Source organism: Panthera pardus, unplaced genomic scaffold (genome assembly GCF_024362965.1).
Source record: "Panthera pardus isolate Hobbes unplaced genomic scaffold, ASM2436296v1 HiC_scaffold_24, whole genome shotgun sequence".
NCBI classification, from domain to species: Eukaryota; Metazoa; Chordata; class Mammalia; order Carnivora; family Felidae; genus Panthera; species Panthera pardus.
The window spans coordinates 44541191-44563672 of NW_026526810.1; the positions used below are offsets into that span (position 1 = coordinate 44541191).

General features: G+C 42.1%; 2 protein-coding genes across 6 annotated transcripts in view; both read left to right on the forward strand.

Annotated features, from left to right (window-relative positions):
• The window catches only part of MYO5A (myosin VA), a 199863-nt gene extending 193463 nt beyond the window's left edge, over nt 1-6400 (forward strand). For all 5 annotated transcript variants that reach the window (XM_053889054.1, XM_053889053.1, XM_053889055.1 and 2 more), the window contains one exon: nt 186-6400. In XM_053889054.1, coding sequence (XP_053745029.1) covers nt 186-338 — 153 coding nt within the window. In that variant the 3' untranslated portion in view covers nt 339-6400. The remainder of the gene's footprint in view (nt 1-185) is intronic.
• Nucleotides 6401-12340: 5940 nt separating this feature from the next.
• The window catches only part of MYO5C (myosin VC), a 103547-nt gene continuing 93405 nt past the window's right edge, over nt 12341-22482 (forward strand). Inside the window, exon 1 of the mRNA XM_019442094.2 lies at nt 12341-12579. Within this exon, the coding sequence (XP_019297639.2) occupies nt 12553-12579 (27 nt within the window). The 5' untranslated portion in view covers nt 12341-12552. The remainder of the gene's footprint in view (nt 12580-22482) is intronic.

A 22482-nucleotide genomic window follows, 5' to 3' on the forward strand; every position in this document is an offset into this window, starting at 1 on the left:
ATTGTATTATCTCATTCTGACAGTGCATTAACTTTTGGTAACAGATTATTAGAAAAAATGCAGTGATTTTAAAACAAATATAAACATTCTTTAGCAGTTGAAGACTTTTTGGTAGATTTTTGGTGGGAAAAAAATATTTGTAGATTCAAAGAACTGATGTTCTGTTTTTTGTTTTTAAATCTCAGATGCGTTTACGAGACAGGAAAGACTCTCCTCAGCTGCTCATGGATGCTAAACACATCTTTCCTGTCACCTTTCCTTTTAACCCATCCTCCCTCGCACTAGAAACCATCCAAATTCCAGCCAGCCTGGGCCTGGGATTCATATCACGGGTCTGAAAGTGATGTGATGTCAGGGCAAACAGTGACAGTAAATTTCTTGCCTGAAATAAGAACCCATTATTTCCAGTGAGCTACTGAAAATATGCTCTAAAGAGAAAGTACTGAGTATCTTTCAAACAAGAGGTTATTAACTGGAAATCTCCCTAAATACTTTCATCACCTTGGAAAGACAAATAGGCTTCTTTGTACTGTGTTACCTTTAATTCATAGCAACACTCACCCTTGATCAGTTAGGTATCCTGAGTTACATGCAGGTAAATGGCAGACAGAAGGGGGAAAAGTGTCTCCAGCTGCCAGCATTTATTTTAAATCCTTAGCACTGCATCCTAATGGTATGGTAAAAATGTAAATTCCAGCTATGAGCTGTTGTTAGGAAGGCACCAACAAAGAACCTCCTCTGTGTGAACCAGAAGAATTGAAAGAAAAATTGCCATTGAGTACATATCATATCAGTTCAGGAATCAATTATGTTGATATTGTCAAACTGGATCAAAGAAATAAACTGGCAATATGTAAAGTAATTGGTCAAGTAACTTCCTTATATGTGTCACTCTGATATAGAGATATTAAGAGAATGTTGGTTTGCCATATAGCATAGAAGTCCATTTGTACTGTAGTTTACTGAGCATTTTAAATTGCTGCTACATACTGTATACTTTAACATGTAAGCGATATTCTTATTAGGCACTACAATAGTAAGCTTCTCTTTTATCAACTCTGTTTACAATTCAATCAGACCATTTTAACTGGATTATGTGCAAATATATACAGATTCCCCTGCACGAGTAGCGGACACTGGGAAGTCATGTAGTAATATGACAAAATGTTTGACATTTAGGGATAGGATTAGACAAAGTGGCTATTGTTGATGTCGTTATTTATTCAGAATGTATTACATTGATGTGCTCATTAATTTTCCCTGGGTGGATATCACATCAGGGTACAGTGTTCTGTGAAGTGACTTATTTTTAGTTCCCAGATCAGATTCCTGCACTGCATATTTTCAACCCAGCCAGGTTTTCTTTCTTCTTAATTTATTAAGAATTAATCTCAGTCACTATCTAGAGAAGAGTATCAGCATAGTCATGGTTCGGGTCTTGAAACCTTGATTATCCTATAAATTATGCAAAACAAGGTGTATAATAAATACTATGATTCCATTTTTTTAGGCTTTGCAACTTCTATAAATGTTCTCAGTACCACTAGATACTTTAAAGAGCATCATACTAGAAATACTTTAAGACTTATATAAGAAGACTGCTGAATTTTAGAGGATTTGTTTCAGTAAGAGCCAGATCCTATAAGTTTCATTCTGAAATTCTAATTAAACATATTCTCAGTTTTTCCTGGACATCCTATACAGTAAATCTTTCAGGTTGTGCAAAAGCAAATCCTTAGTTTTCATTAGAAACTCTGGTTCTGAATTACAATCATAGATTTATATAACTTAACCGTTAGATGGTCTATGAAAAATGACATCTTATTAATACATGTGCAATATTAATGGAAGTCAAACAGTTTCAAATCAATGATAAAGATTGTTATTAAAAGATAAATACTGTCTGTTAACTTATTTGGGCCTCACATTCCTCATTTATACAGTAAGAGAGTTGGACCCTTCCACATCTAAAATTCTCTCCTTTTGGCTCTTAGGTCCTAGAGAAACTAGATACAGTTACTCAGTGAGTTCACCCTCTAATTGAAAGATCACTGTTTGGTGCCTGTTAATTCTAGGGGATTAATAAAATGTAAAACCACAAGTTGGTGTAGCTATAACCTTTCTTAAATGTACATGATTTACATACATGCTTTTAGAAAGTGAATTAGTTTTAGTAATTTTTATTGAATCATGTACTGCCATATTCAGTTTGGATACATTTATTTATTTGCAAAACCAGCCAAAAACACTACTGATCCAATCAGGTTCTCTTAGTTTTCCCCAGCTGTCAATGCGGTTTTCAGTGAACAATGAACTCTTACCTCTTGGTTAGTACTGAATGTGCCAGAGTACTGACTCATTGCACAGGGGAAACGCCAGAAAAATGTCATGATGATGCAGGCTGTCCACCTCAGACCTGGAAATCCTCCTGGGCCCTTTCCCAGCTTAGTCCCTGTGTAATGTGCATGCCCTGAATCTTGTCAGGTCTTCAAGAGCATGCTGTAGCTCCTACTGCCGTTGCAGCCCTTTATCTTAGCCCAGATGGCTCATATCCTCAAACATCTCTCTCTTGTCTCCTGCCTTTGTGCTGGAAAGTGCTGAAGCCTCCATTCCACACCTGGGCCAGAATCTCTCCTGTTCAGTGATGGCCACGCAAAGACTCTACTATTCCAGGCTCCAGCTTCCTCCAAGGCCTACCCAGAACCCGAGATGGGGATCTGAATCAACTTCTCTTAGCAACATAAAGATCTTTAGTCATTACAAGACTACAACCTTACAACCAGGGAACCCCAAGACCTGATAAATGACTCTGTGTGCTACTTTCTTGAGGATGCAACAGTTATTTGTTTACTAGGGGTTTCCTTGAGCCCCTCTTAGGACAGCCCACCCTCTCTCCAACCACATTTCCTCACCCAACTTCAAACATCCCTTCCCCAGCCTTCCAGCCGCGCATTCCATTGTTCACTCTTTCCCCTCCCTCAGCTGGACCATACACCACTTGCCTGTCTGCTCAGCTGCTCTGACTGTGCTGAAGGCAGTAGAGTCAGTCCCCAATTGCCCCCCTGGCCTGACTTCAGGCTGATCTTTGCACAACTTCTTGTTCTCGCTTCTCAGCAGTACATTCTTTAACATTATCACTAATTTGCTTTTTCATAATTCCATTGTGACACACAGTAGGGATTCACAGAAAAATCTTGAAAGAACACAGTCCTATCTTCATAGCCCCTTCTCAATAGTCTCCTCACTCACCTTATCTATAGACCCAGCTCATACCTTGGAATGCAAGACTGAAAAATTAGGAGCAGTTTTCCTTGTAGCTTTCCTTGGCTTAAGGCTTTGGTCTGCCTGACCTGAGCATTACTATAAAGAAGAGGGAAAATAAGATCCATAAAGTGATTCCTTTGGAAGTTTCGAAAAATCTCCGTGTACCTGACACTTCTTTTGTCAAGTGCAAAAGTACAAAAAGATACATTCCAAAGCCCACCAAAAGGAAATTTGAGGATCCTGGTCAGTTTGTATGATTTGCTTTATCCCGTTTGGCTCTTTCTGGGTGAGTAATTATGCATAACACAGATCAGATCTTTTAATACCATGTGAGGGAGGCTATGAAAATATTGGGAATTTCAGTGTAGTGATTGTTTTAAGAAATTACTATCCTGGTAACCCTAGGTCAAGGGGTACCTGTCCTATCCTGAGAAATCCTCACATAATATTCATGCACCAACCTGCCCTCCCCACCCCACCTTGTCTGTCTGTCTGTCTGTCTCTCTCTCTCTCTCTCTCTCTCTCACACACACACACACACACACACACACACACAGTTACCAGAATGTAGAGTTCTCCAGGAGGCATAATCAAGGATCCTCTGGGTAACTGCAATTGTTTAGAATAAAATAGAAAGCAAAACTTAGCATGTGACCCTTAGATTCTCCTGCTGAAAGTAGTGCAGAACAGGACATTGTATCTGACTATGCTTTTCTTCAGCGTACTTCCTCTGTTACCTCATTGTGTCCTCACAACAGCACTGGAAGGCAGAAAGGGTAGCTACTATAGTCACTTGCTGATGCTACACAGAAAGAGGTCAGTGACTTGCTGAGGTCACACAGCCCTCCTGCCATGCCGCTTTCCTGAATGTAGCAGTGTCGGTGTGGCAGGTGGGAGCAGGAAAGTAAAAGATCTCGAGGTGACGTTCAGTTTCTCCTGGTACCCATGGGGTACCCTGGGTCAACAAGAGGTGCTTTTTTTTTTTCTTATCAAAATTGGCAACGGGCATACGGGAACTGAGCAAGCGCCAAGGACCAGGTTGTCTGTGCTAACGAGATGAAGTGCCCAGAGCCTGGTGGCTTTCTTTTTGTCAGTTACCTTCTATAACTAGGTGTGATTTTTGTAATGATTCAGAGCTCCCTTGAAAGGTGCAACACTCTGTGCTTAGGTCTTTAATTAGTGGCAGGCTGTCTCAAACTGACTGGAAGTGGTGAAAGCCTCCCAAAAGTTCAGAGGAAAGTCAGTCTCCATACACACACTCCTCAGAGCCAGCACAAGAGCCACCAGACGAGCTATGCAGCCGGCCGTGAAGCCCCTGGGTACCTTCTGAGGCCTGTCTGTGGGCAAGCCGTATCCACGTCCGTGTGTTTGGACATTTTGGTGTGTGCATGCTGCCGGTGTTTACTTTGGAGCTAGGAGGTACGCTATGTGCATGCGTGTCAGAGAGGCTGTGTGTATTGCCGTGGCCTCCGTTCATGGTTAAGTGTGTTGTAATTTCTTCTCAGGGCGTGCTGTGAGGACCGCCTTAACCCCTGCTCCCTTCCCTCCGAGAGCTGCCTTAAGTTCTCTGGAACTTTTCCTCTGTAAGGGACCGACTTACCTGGAGAGGATATCTTGCCGTGTTTCTCAAGGTTTTGTGAGGGTTTTGGTTGGGTGTGGCCTCCAACCGCTAATTCCTTTTCTTCCTGCATGACTCTCCCCTCCTGTTACTTCTCCTTCCTTTTCTTTTCTGTTATTTCCAAACAGGTGTTGGAACTCAGGCAGCACCAGTCTCAGAGCCAGTGAATGTGGGCTGAGACAGTGTTCCTGAGTTTGGGGGGCTTGGTGTCACAAGTAAGCAAATGAACATATGGAAGAAATAGATCAGTTCGCTTCTTGGTAATGCTTAAATGGCTTGTTTTCCCCAGATCTTTTCTTGATACAGGTAAAGGGTACAGCTGTAAAACCTTCCATGGACATGCTTTAAAAATTTTTTTAAAGAACCCTGTACTATATATAAAAGTTTGAGTCAAAATAGGGAAGAGTGCTGTAAGTTCTATTCCATTGTATTACCCTAAATTAAATCAACCTTGAGTTACAGTAGACTTCTCAACAGATCAGGAACTGAAAAGTAATCTGTAAAATACCTGCCAAAATGCATTTTATACATTTTTTAATTTTATAATTTGGTCTAGCGAAAATGTTCATTAGCTTAACTTAATGAGTGTCATTAGCTTCCTAAAATGACTGAAAACGATTAACATTTCCTTAGTATTGTGATATAGCTTGAAATATTTGAAAGAAAAATGTTTCTTGCGTGGAAACTGGTACGTATAATTTAATGCTTGGTAGGTCAGTACATTTTCATGCATTTTTCAGTCAATAGTTTCAAATATCGTATTGGTACCACATGTTATAAAACTGTAGCCTATATTTCAGGCTCTCTAAATCACTTGAGCCATTTAATATTTTCCAACAAATGGTGAATTTTTCCTTTAAATGTGGATATGTATGTTGTAATTTATGATTCCTAGTTATGTATTTTTGTGGACTCTTGGAGTAATGTTCACTTTTTTGTGTCCTTGGAAAATTTAAATTGCTCTAACAGTGTTACACCGGAATGAGCTCATGACATTTAACATATTGTATTTTAATTATTAACTTTAATTATTAATTTGCTGTGAAATGGATATGCCTTTTAACTACAATGAAAACGAACATTGAAGTTTTTCAAATATTTTTCCTTGTTGGGTCTGTAAAAGGAATTCTATTTTGATCTACATAGAAAAACATGATATGGTTAATATTTGAAAAGTTCTTAGGTAAAATACTCATCCATTAGAAAGGAAGCAGAAATACTGAGAAGTGAAAGGCACTATCAACCACCTCTGGTTTTAAACTGAAACCATCCCAACATATCCCACATGGAATTTTTAAAAATAAGTTAACAATTCACCTCATATCAACAAAAGCCTTTGAAACCTGGGTTTTCACTAGATATCACCTAGTGATAAGATGAAAACCAAAACAATATCAGATTGACATTTACGCTCTAAATTTGTAGTTGTCTAATGTTGTCCTTAGTAAATGTGCGTCACTAATGCTGTATTCTCCTAGCTATTATAGAAAATTGTTCAAATAAAGATATGGAAATAAAGGATTTTTGTTAGTGTCTTATAAATAAACTCACAGCACATGGAACATGAGATACACACCAATGGAGAGCACATTCTGGGCTGTTAAACACACCTTTAATATTTAAGAGGATAGAAATCATATAATGTCTGCACTCAGATGATATTAGAATTAAACTAGGTATCAATGATGGAAAAATAGCTGGAAAATCCCTAAATACTTGAAGATTAAACAACATGCTTCTAACACATGGAACAAAGGAGAAATCTCCAGAGAATTTTTAAAATATTTGAACTAAATGAAAATGAAAATATAACATCAAAATTTGTCCAGTGCAGTGAAAGCAGTGCTCAGTGGGAAATTTATAGCATTGAATGTATGCATTAGAAAAGAAGAAAGACCCATACATAATCAATCATTAAAGCTTCTAGTTTAGGAAGCTTAAAAAAGGAAGAAAACATTAAATGCAAAGTAAGCAAAAGAAAAGAAATAATATAAATCAGCAAAAATCAAAGACATTGAGGACAGAAAATCAATGAAACCAAAAGCTGGTTCTTTAAAAAAGATCAATAAAATTGATAAGCCTCTAGCCAGGGTAACTAATTAAAAAAGAGAGACGACATACAGCAGATTAGTGGTTACTTAGAGCTGGGAGGAGTTGGGTCAGGGGGAATCAAGGGGACGGAGCAGTAACTGAGGGACATGGAATTTCATTTTGAGATGATGAAATTTTTTTAATTAATTTATTTTAATGTTTATTTTTGAGAGAGAGAGAGCAAGCAGGGGAGGGGCAAGAGAGGGAAAGAGAATCCAAAGCAGGCTCCACGCTGTCAGTGCAAAGCCTGACATGGGGCTCAACCCGACAAACTGAGATCATGACCCAAACCAAAGTCAGATGCTGAACCAACTGAGCCACCCAGGCACCCCAATGATGAAACTTAAAATAAACTGTGGTGACAGTTTAATCTGTGACTCTACTAAAAGCCACTGAGTTGTATATTTTAAATGGGTGAAGTGTATGGTATAAAACTTATCTCTTAATAAAAAAATTTTTTTTTAAGTAGACTTTTCACTTCTGGTATGGCAGACTGAGAGGCTCAGCAAATTCTCTCCTCAAAAAAGTAAGGACAACACTGGACAAAAGTGTCAAAAACAACAATTTTAGGGCTCTGTAAATTCCCCAACAGCATACAACAAATTAGTAGTGTTTATTTATGACAAGCTACTGACCTCTGAGTAAGAACAGCATTTGTTTGACAGTCTTGCCTGGGGCTGCTCCTATCTTCTCACCTCACCCAGGTCAGATAGCCTGGTAATTCTACCAGAGTCAGGCAAGCTATAAAAGCCAGCAGCTTTGCCTTTGGAGGGGCTCACTTGATTTGGAATGAAGTGCAGTTAAACCCCTTACCCCGCAATAGCAATAATGCTAGTGATTTCACAACTGTGAGGGAATACATTTCTGTTGTTTTAAGCCACCAGTCTGTGGTACTTTGTTACAGCAACCATAGGAAAGTAACACAGTATTAACCTAGAGTATCTGTGATGAATTTAGATGTATATTTTCATCCCTAGAGGAACCATTAAAAAAATTAACTCAAGAAATACTGTTTTTGTTTTTTTTAATTTTTTTTGTTTTTTAATGGGAATTAAAATCGTGCACACACAAAAAAGCAAAACAAAAACAACAAAAAACCCACCATCACCAAAAACATAAGGAGAAACAGGAACAAAAAAGACATGAGCCATATAGAAAACAAAATGACCATATCAACAATTACATTAAATGTGAATGGATTAAACACTTCTATCACAAGGCAGAGATTGTGAGGGATACATAACATACTCCTCTGAGAGGCTAAAAGTTAAAAAACTGACAATATCAATCGCTGATGAGGATATAAAGCAACTGAAACTCATACGCTGTTTATAGAAGTAAATTGATGCAGGGCACCTGGATGGCTCAGTCGGTTAAGCATCCAAGTTTGGCTCAGGTCATGATCTCGTGGTTCCTGAGTTCAAGCCCCACATGGGGCTGTCTGCTCTTAGCCCAGAGCCTGCTAAGATCCTCTCTCTCCCTCTCTCTCTCTCTGCCCCTCCCTTGTGTGTGCCTATGCTCACTCTCTCTCTCTCCTTAAAAATAAACATTCAAAAAAAAAAAAAAAAAGAAGTAAGTTGATGTAATATTTTAAAGGCAACAATATCTAGGGGTATCTAGTCAGCTCAGTAAAGCATGTGACCCTTGATCTGGGGATTGTAAGTTCAAGCTCCACATTGGGTGTAGAGATTACTTAAAAAAGAACTTAAAAAAATCCTTACGTGTGTGTGTGTGTGTGTGTGTGTGTGTGTGTGTGTGTGTGTATATATATACAACAATATCTACTAACTATTGAGCATTGCATACCTAATGATTCAGCAGTTCTACTCCTTTTATGTATCAATTTTAGTATATATGCTACCAAAGAGAGCACTCCTTTTATATATCAAACAGGAATGCATGTGTTTGTGCATTGAAAGACCTATGTAAAAATGTTTATAGCAGTGTTATCCATAATAGCCACAAACTGAAATAACCCAAATATTTATCAATAGGAGAATGAATAAACAATAGAATATTTATATAATGGAATACTATCTAAGAACAAAAAAATAGCACACTTTAGCTATATACAACAGCATTGTTACATGTCATGTAACAAGCCAGATGCAAAGATGATACACAAATAATTTCATTTATAAAAATATCCAAAATAGGTAAGACTAACTTACGGTGAAAGAAGTTATGACAGTGGTTACCTTTGAGGGGTAATGACTTAAAGGGACATCAAAGGTTTGGGGATGTTAGAAATGTTCTATATCTGGATCTGGGTGGTGGTTACTTGGATGTGTTGATATGTCCATGTGTAAGAATACATTAAGCTGTACACTTATTATTTGTCTACTTTTCTGTATGTTATTCTTCAATAAAAATTTTATTTAAAGGGGCTCCTGGCTGGCTCAGTTGGTAGAGCATGTGACTCTTGATCTTGGGTTAAAGGTTCAGGCCCCATGTTGGTAATAGAAATTACTTAATAAAAAATAAATAATAATCTTAAATATAATTTTTTATTTAATTTTTTTTAACGCTCATTTATTTTTGAGACAGAGAGAGACAGAGCATGAACGGGGAAGGGTCAGAGAGAGGGAGACACAGAATCCAAAACAGGCTCCAGGCTCTGAGCTGTCAGCACAGAGCCCGACACAGGGCTCGAATTCACGGACCGCGAGATCATGACCTGAGCCGAAGTTGGCCGGTCAACTGACTGAGCCACCCAGGCACCCCTATAATTTTTTATTTAAAGAAAAAAGTGGTTAGACCTCTAGACCCTTCTTAACTCTGAGCAACCAGGTAACTCTTCCTACCCATTTTATACCTTTTTTCTTTATGTTGTTATTTTGGACTAGAGGTACACAACATTAAGTTCATCATAATCCTCTTTTTGTGGCACCTATCACTGTTGGTCTGTGCCAGGTTCTTTGAAATTTTTTTGGTTCCTCTTTTTTTCTTTTTAAGTTTATATTTATTTATTTTGAGAGAGAGAGAGTCTGTGCACATGCAAGTGGGGGAGGGGCAGAGACAGAATCCCAGGCAGGCTCTGCTGCCAATGTGGAACCCAATTCAGGGCTCGAACTCACGAACCATGAGATCACAAACTAGGCCAAAATTGGTCCCTTAACTGACTGAGCCACCCAGGAGCCCCAAGTTCCTCTTTTTTCTTTATTCACCAATCTCATTTCCCTCAACCTCAGAGATATTCACTCTCACATATTTAATTGGATGACTTTGTAATTTATCATCCACACTTTCATTTACATATACTTTTTTCCATGAACAACATATTATTGCAGTCTTTGCTAGTTTTGAAATATATATAAAGACTTGTACTATACGTCCATTCAACATGGCTTTTTACATCTCTCTGAGTCAATATAAGTAGATCACATCCATTCTTGCTGGCAGCTATAGAGTATTATACTATATATATATATATATATATATATATATATATATATATGCACACACTATTCATTCTCCTGTTGATGGATATTGATGAATATCTCCTTTGATATGTAACTGTGTTGTGATGAAGATCTAAACTTTTTTCAGGTCTATGTGATAATTTATCTGCCTAAACCTATTTTTTTATTTTTATAGTTTTTTAATGTTTATTTATTTTTGAGAGAGAGAGAGAGAGTGGGAGAGGGGCAGAGAGAGGGGGAGACACAGAATTCGAAGCAGGTTCCAGGCTCAGAGCTGTCAGCACAGAGCCTGACACAGGGCTCAAACCCACAACTGTGAAATCATGACCTGAGCTGAAGTCAGATGCCCAACTGACTGAGCCCCCCAGGCGCCCCATGCCTAAACCCATTTTTAATTAACATTAAGTTGCTCTCTTGAATGGTGTATTAGTATAGCTCCCACCAGTTGTGGGAGCAAAAAGTTATTTTCTCACATCCTAGTTGATGTTTTTCAAGCCGAATATTTTTGCCAATCCAATGAGTATAAAGTTATATCTCCTTGTTTTCATTTGTATTTCTCTGGTTACTAATAAAGTTGACATCTCTTTATGTGCTAACCAGCCATTTGAGTGTTCCCATGGACAAACTACCTATTAATTTCTTTTGTAAATTTTTAAAAATTGGACTTACTATCTTTTTAAAACCAATTTACAGTAGTTTCTTGTCTATTTTAGATGAATATTATACATATTAATCATTTGTTGGCTGTTAAGTTGCAAGTGTATTTCCCAGTCTATTGCCTTTCTTTATGAATGGTGGTTTTCCACTGAAAAGAAATCTTTCCTTTTGATGACCGCAAATTCATCATTTTTTCTATGATTGTATCTTAAGACATTCTTTCCTAACCCAACATTTAAAAGGTGTTACCCTTCAGTTTTTTCTTAAGAATATTATGGTTTTACTTTTAAGTTTTCATCATGAATCCATCTGGAGTTTATTTTTGGATACAGCATTTGCCAAGGATTTGCTTCTTCTCCCCTCCTACACACACACAATGGGCCCATCTATTAAATATTCTTTTCTTTCCCACTCTGATCCTTAAAGCCACCATATAATGTGGGGCCCTATTGGGGGACTCCATTCTGTTCCATTATTCATTTATCCATTCCCATGCCAGTATCACACTGTTTTAATGATGATGGCTTTGTGATATCCCTTAATACGTGGTGGGGCAAATCTCACTTCTTTGGTCCTTGTTTTGAAGAGTGTCTTGTTATACATGAATTTTACTTCATATAAAATATAGAATAATTGTACAATTTTTCAAAAGTTCTGCTAGGATTTGTATTCCAACTACATTAGACTCACACATTATATTATTAATTTGGGTAGATTGACACCAGTACAGTATTAAATAGTGCCATCCATGAAAATGGCATCTTACCCTGTCCCCGGCCCCCACCCTCAATTTATTCAGGCCTTCTTTTATGTCCTTGAAGAGAAATTTAAACATTTTTCTCCACAAAGGCCGAGCGCATTTCTCGTAGTGTAATCCCTGGACACTTTATATGTTCACTGATGTTGTAAATATCTTATTTTCCATCTTTCTATAGCATTTTCTAAATGATTATTGCTCACATAAAGGAAAAGTATTCATTTTTACATTTGATTTTGAACATGGTCACCCGGCTGAACTGTCTTACAAGTTCCCTTGGACTTTTCTATGGCAATGGTCATATCTGCTGCTCCTTCCAGTAAACACGCTGCGGACTAAGGAAACTAAAACTTGGACGGGAGCGTCTCAGAACACACCTGTTTCCTGCCTCCAAGAGCCAGCGAATCCTGGGCGGACCGCTCCGCACCCCCGCCAGGTGGACCCACTTGACTGCCGAGCCCTGGCCGCGAGGAGGCCCGAGCCCTGCCCGCAGCCCCCGCCCCAGCCAATCGTCGCGCCGACCCGCCAGCCTGGGCCCAAGAACCAATCCGCGACTTCTCTCCTCCAGAGGCCGCTAGCCCCGGGGAAGGTAGTCGTCGCAGGAAAACTTACCCGGCAAGGTGGCCCCGCGCAGATTTACGCGGCGGCCCCGCAGTTACCTGCCCCCGGGTCTCGAAGCCGCGCGCCTAGTCCCGGAGCCTCGCACCTTCGCGGCCCTCCAGCTGCTCTGGCCCGTCTCGCCCATGGCGGTGGCCGCGCTCTACACGCAGGTACCGAAGGGCGGGTGCGCGGGAGGGAAGATGGCACGGCGCTAATGCTGACTGTACCTGGCGCCCAGCCCACACCTGTGAACCTGGCGCACCCGCCGCAGGGACAGGTCGCGGAGGGCCTGGGGCTCGGGGGCACCGGAGGGCTCCGGCTCCTGTCCGCGGGGGAAAGCGCCTCCGCCCCGCCCCGGGAGCCTGGGTCCCCTCGGAATGGGAAGACCGAGTGCGAGGGGCTGCCTTCCCGCGCCCGAGCTTCTCGATGCCCCGGGGTCGCGCGTCCGTCCCCCTCGGTCCCCTCTTCCCGAGCCACAAGTGAAATCAGAGTTGCTCACAGGGACATAGTTGCTCAGTCACGGGCAAATAATAGTATCCATAATTCTCCTGGTCCTCCTCAGAGAGCCCTTGAACAAGAAGCTTAGTACCGCGGTATTCAGGATGCTTTCTAGAATTACTGGGTCTTCAGAAATGCCTGCGCGTGCATTTAAGTTCATCTGATGTCCAAAGGTGCGGCTGCCTGCGCGTGTGGGGCAAGCTTCACCGGTGCTAGAAATTGAGAGCTTCTGTGAATCCAGGGGTCACAGCCTCTTCACCTAACATTTATACGTCGCTTCACAATTTATAAAGCACTTCACATACACCCTGATTCTGGGAGTCACTCTAGAGCATTCCTCTGAAACTACCTCTTCCCCAGGGCCAAGGATTCCACAGCGTTCTGACACCCAAAACCTTCTGAGATGAGCTTGGCTAATTGTCTGGATGAAAAATAATTTGAAAGTGTTGGCCCTTTTGGGGAAAAAAAAAAAAATTTGAAAGGCTATAAAGGCAGATCCTCTCACACCCCAGTGGAGTAAAATCTATGTTTCCCAGTATTCAAATGGATGACACTAGAATCTGTCCACTTCCCCTGAACATGCCCTTGCTTTATATTTAAAAAGACACTTGCCTGTAGATATAAACAATAGTTGTAAATAATTGTTTCACAGCTGTTTAAGCAAACTTTTTTCTTCTACTTTACTGAATTAGTAATACAAGTACAAACCAACCAAATGCCATTGTGCCCTCCAACACCTTTCCACTAACTAGACTTCTAAATGGGCAATGTTTGAACCATGACTCTCCTAGAATAGTTTATCAGTGAGAATGTCAACCATCAGATATCTGACAGTGCTTCTGAGGCCTTCAACTTACTGGAGGTGAAAGAAAATCTTGGCACAAGGCAATTCTTGGAAGATACTTTGGAGAACAGAAAATTGTTGATGATTAACCTCTTTTAGGTAACATTTTTATTCCAGAAGCAAAAATACACAGGTGTGAGCTTCCCTATCATCAAGACCTTACACTACAAGTGTTTTTAAATAGCAACTAGGTAGCAGGCATAATGTAGGAAAACTGATACGGAAGAGTTTTCTAGAGAAGAGCTTGGAAGGACAGAGAATCTGAGAATCCCAGAGCCAGAGGGAGTCTTGATGGCCCACCCTACCCATTTGGTGTCCAAGTAGACACCTTTGTTCTGAGGCTATCTCTTTTGTTCCAGGTCAGTCAGTCCCCATATTGTCAGCTCCAGAGGTGGGAAGCTCCCTGTTTGTGTAGTTGCCTATTTAGGTTTTAAAGAGCTTGCTGTGCTAAGAAGTTCTTTCATTTTTTTTTAAGTTTATTTATTTATTTTGGTGGGGGGGTGGGGGGCGGCATGCGGAAGAGAAAGAGACGGAGAATCCCAAGCAGGCTCCATTCTGTCAGCACAGAGTCCCACACAGGGTTCAAAGCTACTGAACCGTGAGATCTTGACCTGAGCTGAAATCAAGGGTCGGACATTTAACTGACTGAGCCACCCAGGTGTCCTATGTTAAGGAGTTCTTTCTTAAACTGAAATAAAATCTAAGCCCTCTCCCTTGCTTCCCTACCGCTTCCTGCAACCCTCCCAAGTCCACAGATTTAGCCATTTGTCCTAGAATGCTAGCATACAGGATTGGCTTAAGCCAAAGTTTGTGACTGGGACCCTTGGCCACCTTTAAGCTCCAGAAGTGCTGCTTCTCTGCATAATCTTAGCCACACAACATTTTAAAACAACTTAAAACCCATTTCTGCACCCAGGAGCAAATAGTGACTCTGTAGCAGGGTGATGTGTGGACTGTCCATTCTGGAACCCCTGTGTGACAGCCACACCCATCCATGATCTCCAGGCTACCTCATTCAGTCACTATATACACTGCTGTTACCTGCCTATCCCCTGTCTAATCTCCCTTCCTGCTATGCCTTGAAGACAGGCATATTATCTCCCCTAAAACATTTATTTAGCACTTTCTGTACATGAAACATTGTGCTTGGGGGAGGTTAGAAAGACTTTTTTTAAAGGATAGTCTTTCCTCTCAAGGAGTTTTCGAATTAGAAATGAGAAAGGTCAAATAATTCAATCCTCTGAAGCCCTAAAGGCATGGAGGAGCCTACTGGGTGATAGAGCTGAGAAGGGGAGGGTCGTGCCCAAGAATTAGATCGGGGCTTTATACTCTGGTGAAGATTTTGAGTGGGAGAAGATAGGATCAGGGGCTGTGTTTTAGGAATTTGGGTACACTGGCAATGCCCATGACACTCAGATAGCTGAATTCTCAAGTCATCTTAAGTGTCCAGGAAAGAATTCAGGCTGCAGTATTGGACAGGGCAAAAGGAGACACAATCCAGGGAGCCTGTGGAGGTAGGTGATGATAAGACTGGACTGGGGAGAGGGAGAGGTCAAAGATGACTGTGGAGGTCAGAGTCTGGATGATGAGAGCAGGGGGTGCCGTTGACACAGGCACAGCAGGAGGAGGAGATCTTAGGAAAGTCAGGAGGCAGAATTTGTCCCTGCAACAATTGAGGTGGTGAAGGAGTTTCTAGGGGCCAGTGCTCTGGGAGGTTAGAGGTTGGTGGAGAGGTTGGGCCAAGAGTCTTCTGCCCAGAGAGCAGAAGCCCAGGGAGTGAGAGCCTTGCCAAGGGTGAGACGAGAGCCAAGACAGGACACTGGGGAATACAACTATTCAGAGGGGCCCAAGATGGAGCCATCACAGGGAGGAGATGGGAGAGCTGGTAGGGGAGCATAGGAAGAGAGGTTCTGAGAAAGAGGGGACTCCTGGGAGGAAGTGTGGTGAGAGTAGCAGTAGCTGCCTGGATGAAGTGTAAAATGACCCATCTCTTTCAAAAGCTATTGGCAACATGCCCTGGAAATGTTGAGAGCATTTGACCCAGAAGTTCCATGATTTAAAATCTCGCTGAGAAAAACCGGTTTGGCCATTCACTGTTGGAACCTCTCTGGAGGCCCCTGTCACTTTCAGACTCACTGACCAGCCACAAGGTTCCATCTCTGCATCTCCCCACTGCCTGCCCACTCCTACCTCAGCTCACTCTGCAAATTTCCGGCCATCCCTTGGTGCATTCCTGCTGCGGGTCAGCACTCTATGCCTTGGCTTGCAAGACTCCCTGTGCTTAAAATAACTGCTTTGTTCAGTAGTGCCTCACCTTCCAAATTCAATTTGAGCAGTGTCTTTTCTGAGAAATATTTACAGCCAGCTCCTCTGGACACCTTGCATGTTGATTTGTCAACACTCATTAACTGTCTCCCCCATTGACCAAGAGTTTCCAGAGAACAGGGAACAGTGGGGGCTTAAGCAACATTTAATGTGTGCGCACATGCATGAATGAGTTTTTCTGCTTTCAGAGAGAGCTGTGGGCCTGAAGAAGATAATGATGGTTACTTGTATCTTGCAATCATGGAGCACTTCTTCTGTGCCAGATGCCATCCTCAGAACTTTATATACCATCTTTCATGGTTTAATTTTAATAAGCAGTGATATGTGTAGATGTTGTTATACCAATTTTACAAATGGCTCAGGTTAGGTAAATTGCCTAAGATTACATAGAAGTGGAGGAGGAGGCAGGATTAAAAGCCTGTTCTTTTTTTTTTTTTTTTTAATGTTTATTTATTTTTGAGAGAGAGCGTGCATGAGCAGGGGAGGGGCAGAGAGAGAGGGGAAGACACAGAATCCAAAGCAGGCTCTAGGCTCCGAACTGTCAGCACAGAGCCTGACATGGGCCTCGAACCCACAGACTGCAAGATCATGACCTGAGCCAAAGTCGAACGCTTAACTGACGGAGCCACCCAGGCATCCCAAAAGCTTCTGTTCCTAATCCCTCCCACTACCACAACTATGGTTCAACCACCTTTACCGTCTTCGTTCTCTTCAAGGGAGCTGACCTTCTTCCCATTCACACAGAGGACTCATGGGAAGTCCATCCACTTTATAGTTGTATATTTGCTATACGTGAGTATGGTTCTTTCATCTAAGATATTGGGCAAAGTGGTAAGTGGGCAGTGAGGCAGAGAACTCTATGGCATGCCTCTAGAGATATTTCTTAAATTGTTCTGGCTCATTAATTGGGACTCAGGTTATAACTGGTTTTAGCCACAGATTCACAAATTATATTACCCTTCAGTCACTTACTACTCTTGCTTGTGAATAAGGAACTCACAAGACATCTGCAAGGAAGTTTTGCTAGAACTCAGATGGGCAAGGTGAGAAGTGTCTTGACTAGCAGTTCAAGATCTCTGTCTAAAATAAAGTCAAAGTTCACTTTAATGGCTTTCCATTTGGCCAGTGTAAGAAGCTTTTAGACTTCTATGTATCATTAATAACTCTAGAAAATTAGAGGTATCCATTGTATTATATATGGGTACTTCAAAGGAGTAAAAAAAAAGTATATAAAGACTAAAATACCAAGTTTTGTCTTTAATTGGTGCAACTAAACTGGGAATTTGAATATTTTGTTCAATAGATGTTTATGGAATGCTGGCTATGGGGAAGTTATTGTGTTGGGTTCCAGGATACAAAGACAAGGCTCTTAAAGCTCAAATGCCAGTGAGGGGGGTGGAAAGTTACCTCAAAACCTCTGTGTCCCTCTGGGAAGGGACAGGGAGAACTCTAAAGAGGAAGCGTTCAATCCTGCCTGGGGTGGAGAGCAATAGGGAAAGTGCCACCAAGGAGAGGAGTTGTGAGCTGAATCTTAGTTTGCTCACTGGCCAGGAGAGGAGGAGTGGCACCGGGGGTGGAAGGAACAGAACCAAGGAAGAGCTTGGCATGTTCTAGAAACTGCTAGTGGATTGGGTGGCAGCTGGCAGAGGGTGGACTGAAGAGGCAAGGAAGCCTGAGGAGGAAAACTGGCTAGGACAGTGGCTTCCAAGGTCTGGCTGCTCATCAAAATCTATAAGGGACTGGGGGTGGGAATTTTAAAGCTTTCATCTTGCCGGGGCCCACCCATGGAAATTCTGATTCAGGTGCAGGTGAGGGAATCTGTATGACCACAGAAACCTGGTGCTTTACCTGCTTGAGGAAGCACTCAGCAGACTGTGACATCTGTCAAGAGAAGATTGGTGGGGGTGGGGTTGGGGGAGGGGGAGCTGATTGATGGCCATGGCAGTGGGATGAATGGGACAGATAGGTGAGACTTAAGATGTAGGCTTTCCAGCACCTGATAACCATTTGGTTGTTGAGGGTGGAAGGAGGGAAGGGAACCCAGCACTGTCCCAAGTTTTTGATTTGAGGGACAAGAGAACTGAGGAGGAGTGGGTTTGGGATAGACATAATGGTCATTAGAGCTTAGAATTCATGAGTGTCCAAGGACATTTAGGGGCTGATGTCTGGGAGACCACTGGACATGTGGTCTAGACCTGTGGAGAGATCTGGGCTGGAGGTCTCACGTGCACAGGTGCCAGGGCAGTCCCTGGGAATCATGGGAATGGAGGACACTCTCTAGAGAAAGCCTGTCAGGAAGAGGGGCTAGGAAGGACACTGGGAGACAGAGGGGAGGCTAGGGAGCCTGGGAAGGGCCTGGAGGGGTGAGGGAGGGGCAGCGAAGGGAGCATAGTATCACTGCCCTGGCCTGGCTGACTGGGAAAGTGGAGACTCTCTCCCAGTCCAGAGAGCTGCTAGGAAGGAAATGTGTGGTATTCCCTATTTCCTGTAAAGTCCTCAAGCCCTTTCTGTGGCTGACATCAGTTGATGCCTTCAAATAGGCAGGCAACATGAGAAGATGCCCTCTCCTCTCATCTGAGCATGTAGGGTGGGGTATTCAGATGTTCCTGAAGACAAATCACTTCCTAAGGGTCACGCTCCTAAGTCTTTGCCTCATTGTTGAGCCTCCCTTGGCTTGGAAATAAAGGTACAGCACGATTTCCCTTTGTGGGAGGGTATTTGCAGGAAGGGTGTGGGAGGCAGGCACCTCTGCTCCGTGGCCCCCCCACTGCAGGCCCGTCCCTTGAGGGCTTGGCAGGCAGTCTGAGTCCGGAGGCTCCTGCTCCACAGGAACAAGTCACACCGGGGAAATCACATGAGAGCTAGTCACACTGTTTGCACAGACTGCGTTTGTTTGTCTAAATTCTGCAAAGCGAACTCTTCCTCCCGGTTGAAGCACTGCCTTGTGGGTCGAGGAATGTGAGGAAGGAGGGAGGGACCCAATGGGTGTAACTGACATGCAACTGGATAAACTTTGTCATGTTTACTTACCAGGCTGGGTTGCAGCTGCAGGGCCCTAGGTGACTGGCAGCATTGCTGGCAGAGGCACCAGGCCTGGAAGGTGTGGGTGGCCTGGAGAGTCGGGGCTGAGGAGGCCGTTTGTATGCACCACCCCTCAAAAGAAGCCAGCTTTCAGTTCCATACATATCCTAATACTGCCTACCATTGAATTCTGCTTTGGGCTGAAACAAACCAGCCTGTGTGCTCTCAAGTAGATAGTTGCGTGTTGAGAGTTCAAGATTATTTTCAAAGCCAGACTTATTTAATTAACAAGCAGTTCAAAGTAGGATTTGCAGGCCCTGGCTCCATGGAATCCTGGCTTTTGAGACTTTGTGTGGTGTTTGATGAGCTGCTGACATCTTTGGGGTCAGTAAAACAAAAGGCTTGGATTGGCTTTGGTGACCTTAACATTACTTCTCAGAACTCCTGGCTTCTGTGGGAGGATCTCAGGGATCTCAGCTGTAGCCCCCAACTGGGATCCTCCTCCTACTTTCACCTGTTTCACAGAGCAGGCCGCCACCATTTCATTTGAAGTCAGCTTTCTTTGGCTTTAAAAAGAACTATGACAGACAACCTGGAGCAGACGATCTCCCAGGACCCTAAATCTAGGACCTAAAATTCTGTCATGCCACTTCATAATATATTGGGATATTCCATTAATGATTTCAGCTTTATGAGATTAGCAATAAATGTTTTTTTTAATTTTTACTTAATTTATTTTTTAAATTTACGTCCAAGTTAGTTAGCATATAATGCAACAGTGATTTCAGGAGTAGATTCCTTAATGCCCCTTACCCATTTAGACCATCCCCCCTCCCACAACCCCACCAGTAACCCTTTGTTTGTTCTCCATATTTGAGTCTCTTATGTTTTGTCCTTCTCCTTGTTTTTCTTTTTTTTTTTTTTTTAACGTTTTTTTATTTATTTTTGACACAGAGAGAGACAGAGCATGAACGGGGGAGGGGCAGAGAGAGAGGGAGACACAGAATCGGAAGCAGGCTCCAGGCTCTGAGCCATCGGCCCAGAGCCCGACGCAGGGCTCGAACTCACGGACCGCGAGATCATGACCTGAGCTGAAGTCGGAGGCTTTAACCGACTGAGCCACCCAGGCGCCCCTCTCCTTGTTTTTCTATAATTTTTCTTCCCTTCCCTTATGTTCATCTGTTTTGTATCTTAAAATCCTCATATGAGTGAAGTCATATGATATTTGTTTTCCTCTGACTAATTTCGCTTAGCCTAATAACCTCTAGTTCCATCCATGTAGTTGCAAATGGCAAGATTTCATTCTTTTTGAGCAATAAATGTTTTTGATAGCAGACTGAAGTAGAACATGGTAGCCCATGGCAACAAGTATGTGTGAGTGGGTGTGAGTGTGTTTATGAGGCTTCTATCCACCTACCTGCATGGACATGTATACCTAACTGTGTATCATTGCCCTCTAGGTCGTTCTTCCATTTTCTCTGTCTCTGTGTCTGAAATCTTACCTCTCTCTCAGCTACCTATCAAGAATTAAAACAACCCAAATGACTTAGGGACTCATGATTGATACCCAGCCAATGAAATATATATTTTTCTTTGCTTAAGTAAGTCATTTCATATTAACTAATAGATAAACACCTGTGCTCCTTAATCAACTCGGTCCTAGTCTAGTACTGGCACTCTGAAACTTGTTTTATACTTTTCTTTATTTCCTCCAACAGCATATGAAAATTTTAAGTATACACTGAAGTCAAAGGGACTTTATAGCGGACATCTGTCCTACCACCTAGATTCTACCATGAACATTTTACCATATTTGTTGTATTACATGTCTATTCTTCTCTCCAGTCCTTGGGCCGTCTTATTTTTTAAAGCATCTTAGAGTAAACTGCTTACATCGCTACGTGTCCTCCTAAATATTTTAGTATGTCTATTGTTAAGAGTTTCATATTTGTTTGGCTCTTTGTGTAAAATTTTCAGATAGTGAAACACCAGTCTCACGTCTGTGTTCAGTGATGTTTGAAAAGTGCTGACCACCCATGTAACCCAAACCCTTTCAAGGTATAGAATGTTGCCATCACCCCCAGAACATTCCCATGAGAGCCTTCCCACTCACTCCCCAGCCCTACTTACCCCCAGAGGCAACTGCTGTTCCTATGTTTTCCCCACCTTACATTAGTTTTACCTGTTCTAGCACTTGATTTAAAGGGATTCATACATGGAGGTGCCTGGGTGACTCAGTGGGTTAAGCATCTGACTCTTGATTTCGTCTCAGGTCATGACCTCACTCACAGTTGTAAGACTGAGCCCCACATCAGGCTCCAGGCTGGGCGTAGAGTCTGTTTAAGATTTTCTCTCTCCCTCTGCCCCTCCACCACTTGTGCTAATGTGCTCAAGCTCACTCTCTCTGAAAAAAAAAAAAGAGGGGGGATTCATACATAGCATACTCATTTGTGTAATGTTTCTGTGATTCAACCTAATGTTTTGGAAATTCATTCATGTTCTTGCTTACATCAGTAGTTGATTCTTTTCGTTGGTAAGTAGTATTCCATTGTATGAATATACCACAGTTTTGTTTGTCTTTTAACTCATTCTCCTATTAATGGACATCTAGTCTGTTTCCAGTTTTGGGTTATTATGAATAAAACTACTATGAACATTTATGTTCAAGTTTTTTTTTGTGGACATATATGTTGACATTTTCTTTTAAAGATTGTTTATTCTAAGAGTATTACATGCAACTTGTAGAAAATACATAGAACTATAATAAGGAAAATTAAAATGTCATAATTTTATTGCTCAGAATCTTTTTGTGACTGAAAACTCCTGAAGGTACAATCTCTCAACAGAAAGGAATATTTACTCATGGTCACCAGGCACCAGTAGACCACGGGCCTGATGAGCAAAGAGATGCAAATATACACATATGCACACATGCAGCTCCAGGTTAGAGATCGGCTGGGTTAGTAGGGAGACCATGCTGACTAAGAGGGAATGCCTTTCCCTCCGGGTAACTCAGCACATATACATAATAGATGCTTAGCAAGTGTTTAGTAAATGAACGAGTGAATGAATGGATGAGCAAACAGAGGAACGGCCCACTGCAGGAGAGTGTGAGATGTGGGGTCTGGGTGATTACTGCAGAGGGGAGAGAAAGGAATTAATCATGGACCTATGACAGCTGCAGTCTACAAACATGGCGGCCACCTCATCTTCATCTTGAGCAGCATTCAGGTGTCTTGGTGAGTTCTGGAGAGAGACACGGCCCCTCATCAGTGTGCCAGTGTGAGTATTAGACACGTGGGTTAGTTGATAGGGCTGCCTAACAGTATGCCGTGGACTTGGCGCTTAAACAACAGATGCCCATTTTCTCACAGTTCTGGAGGCT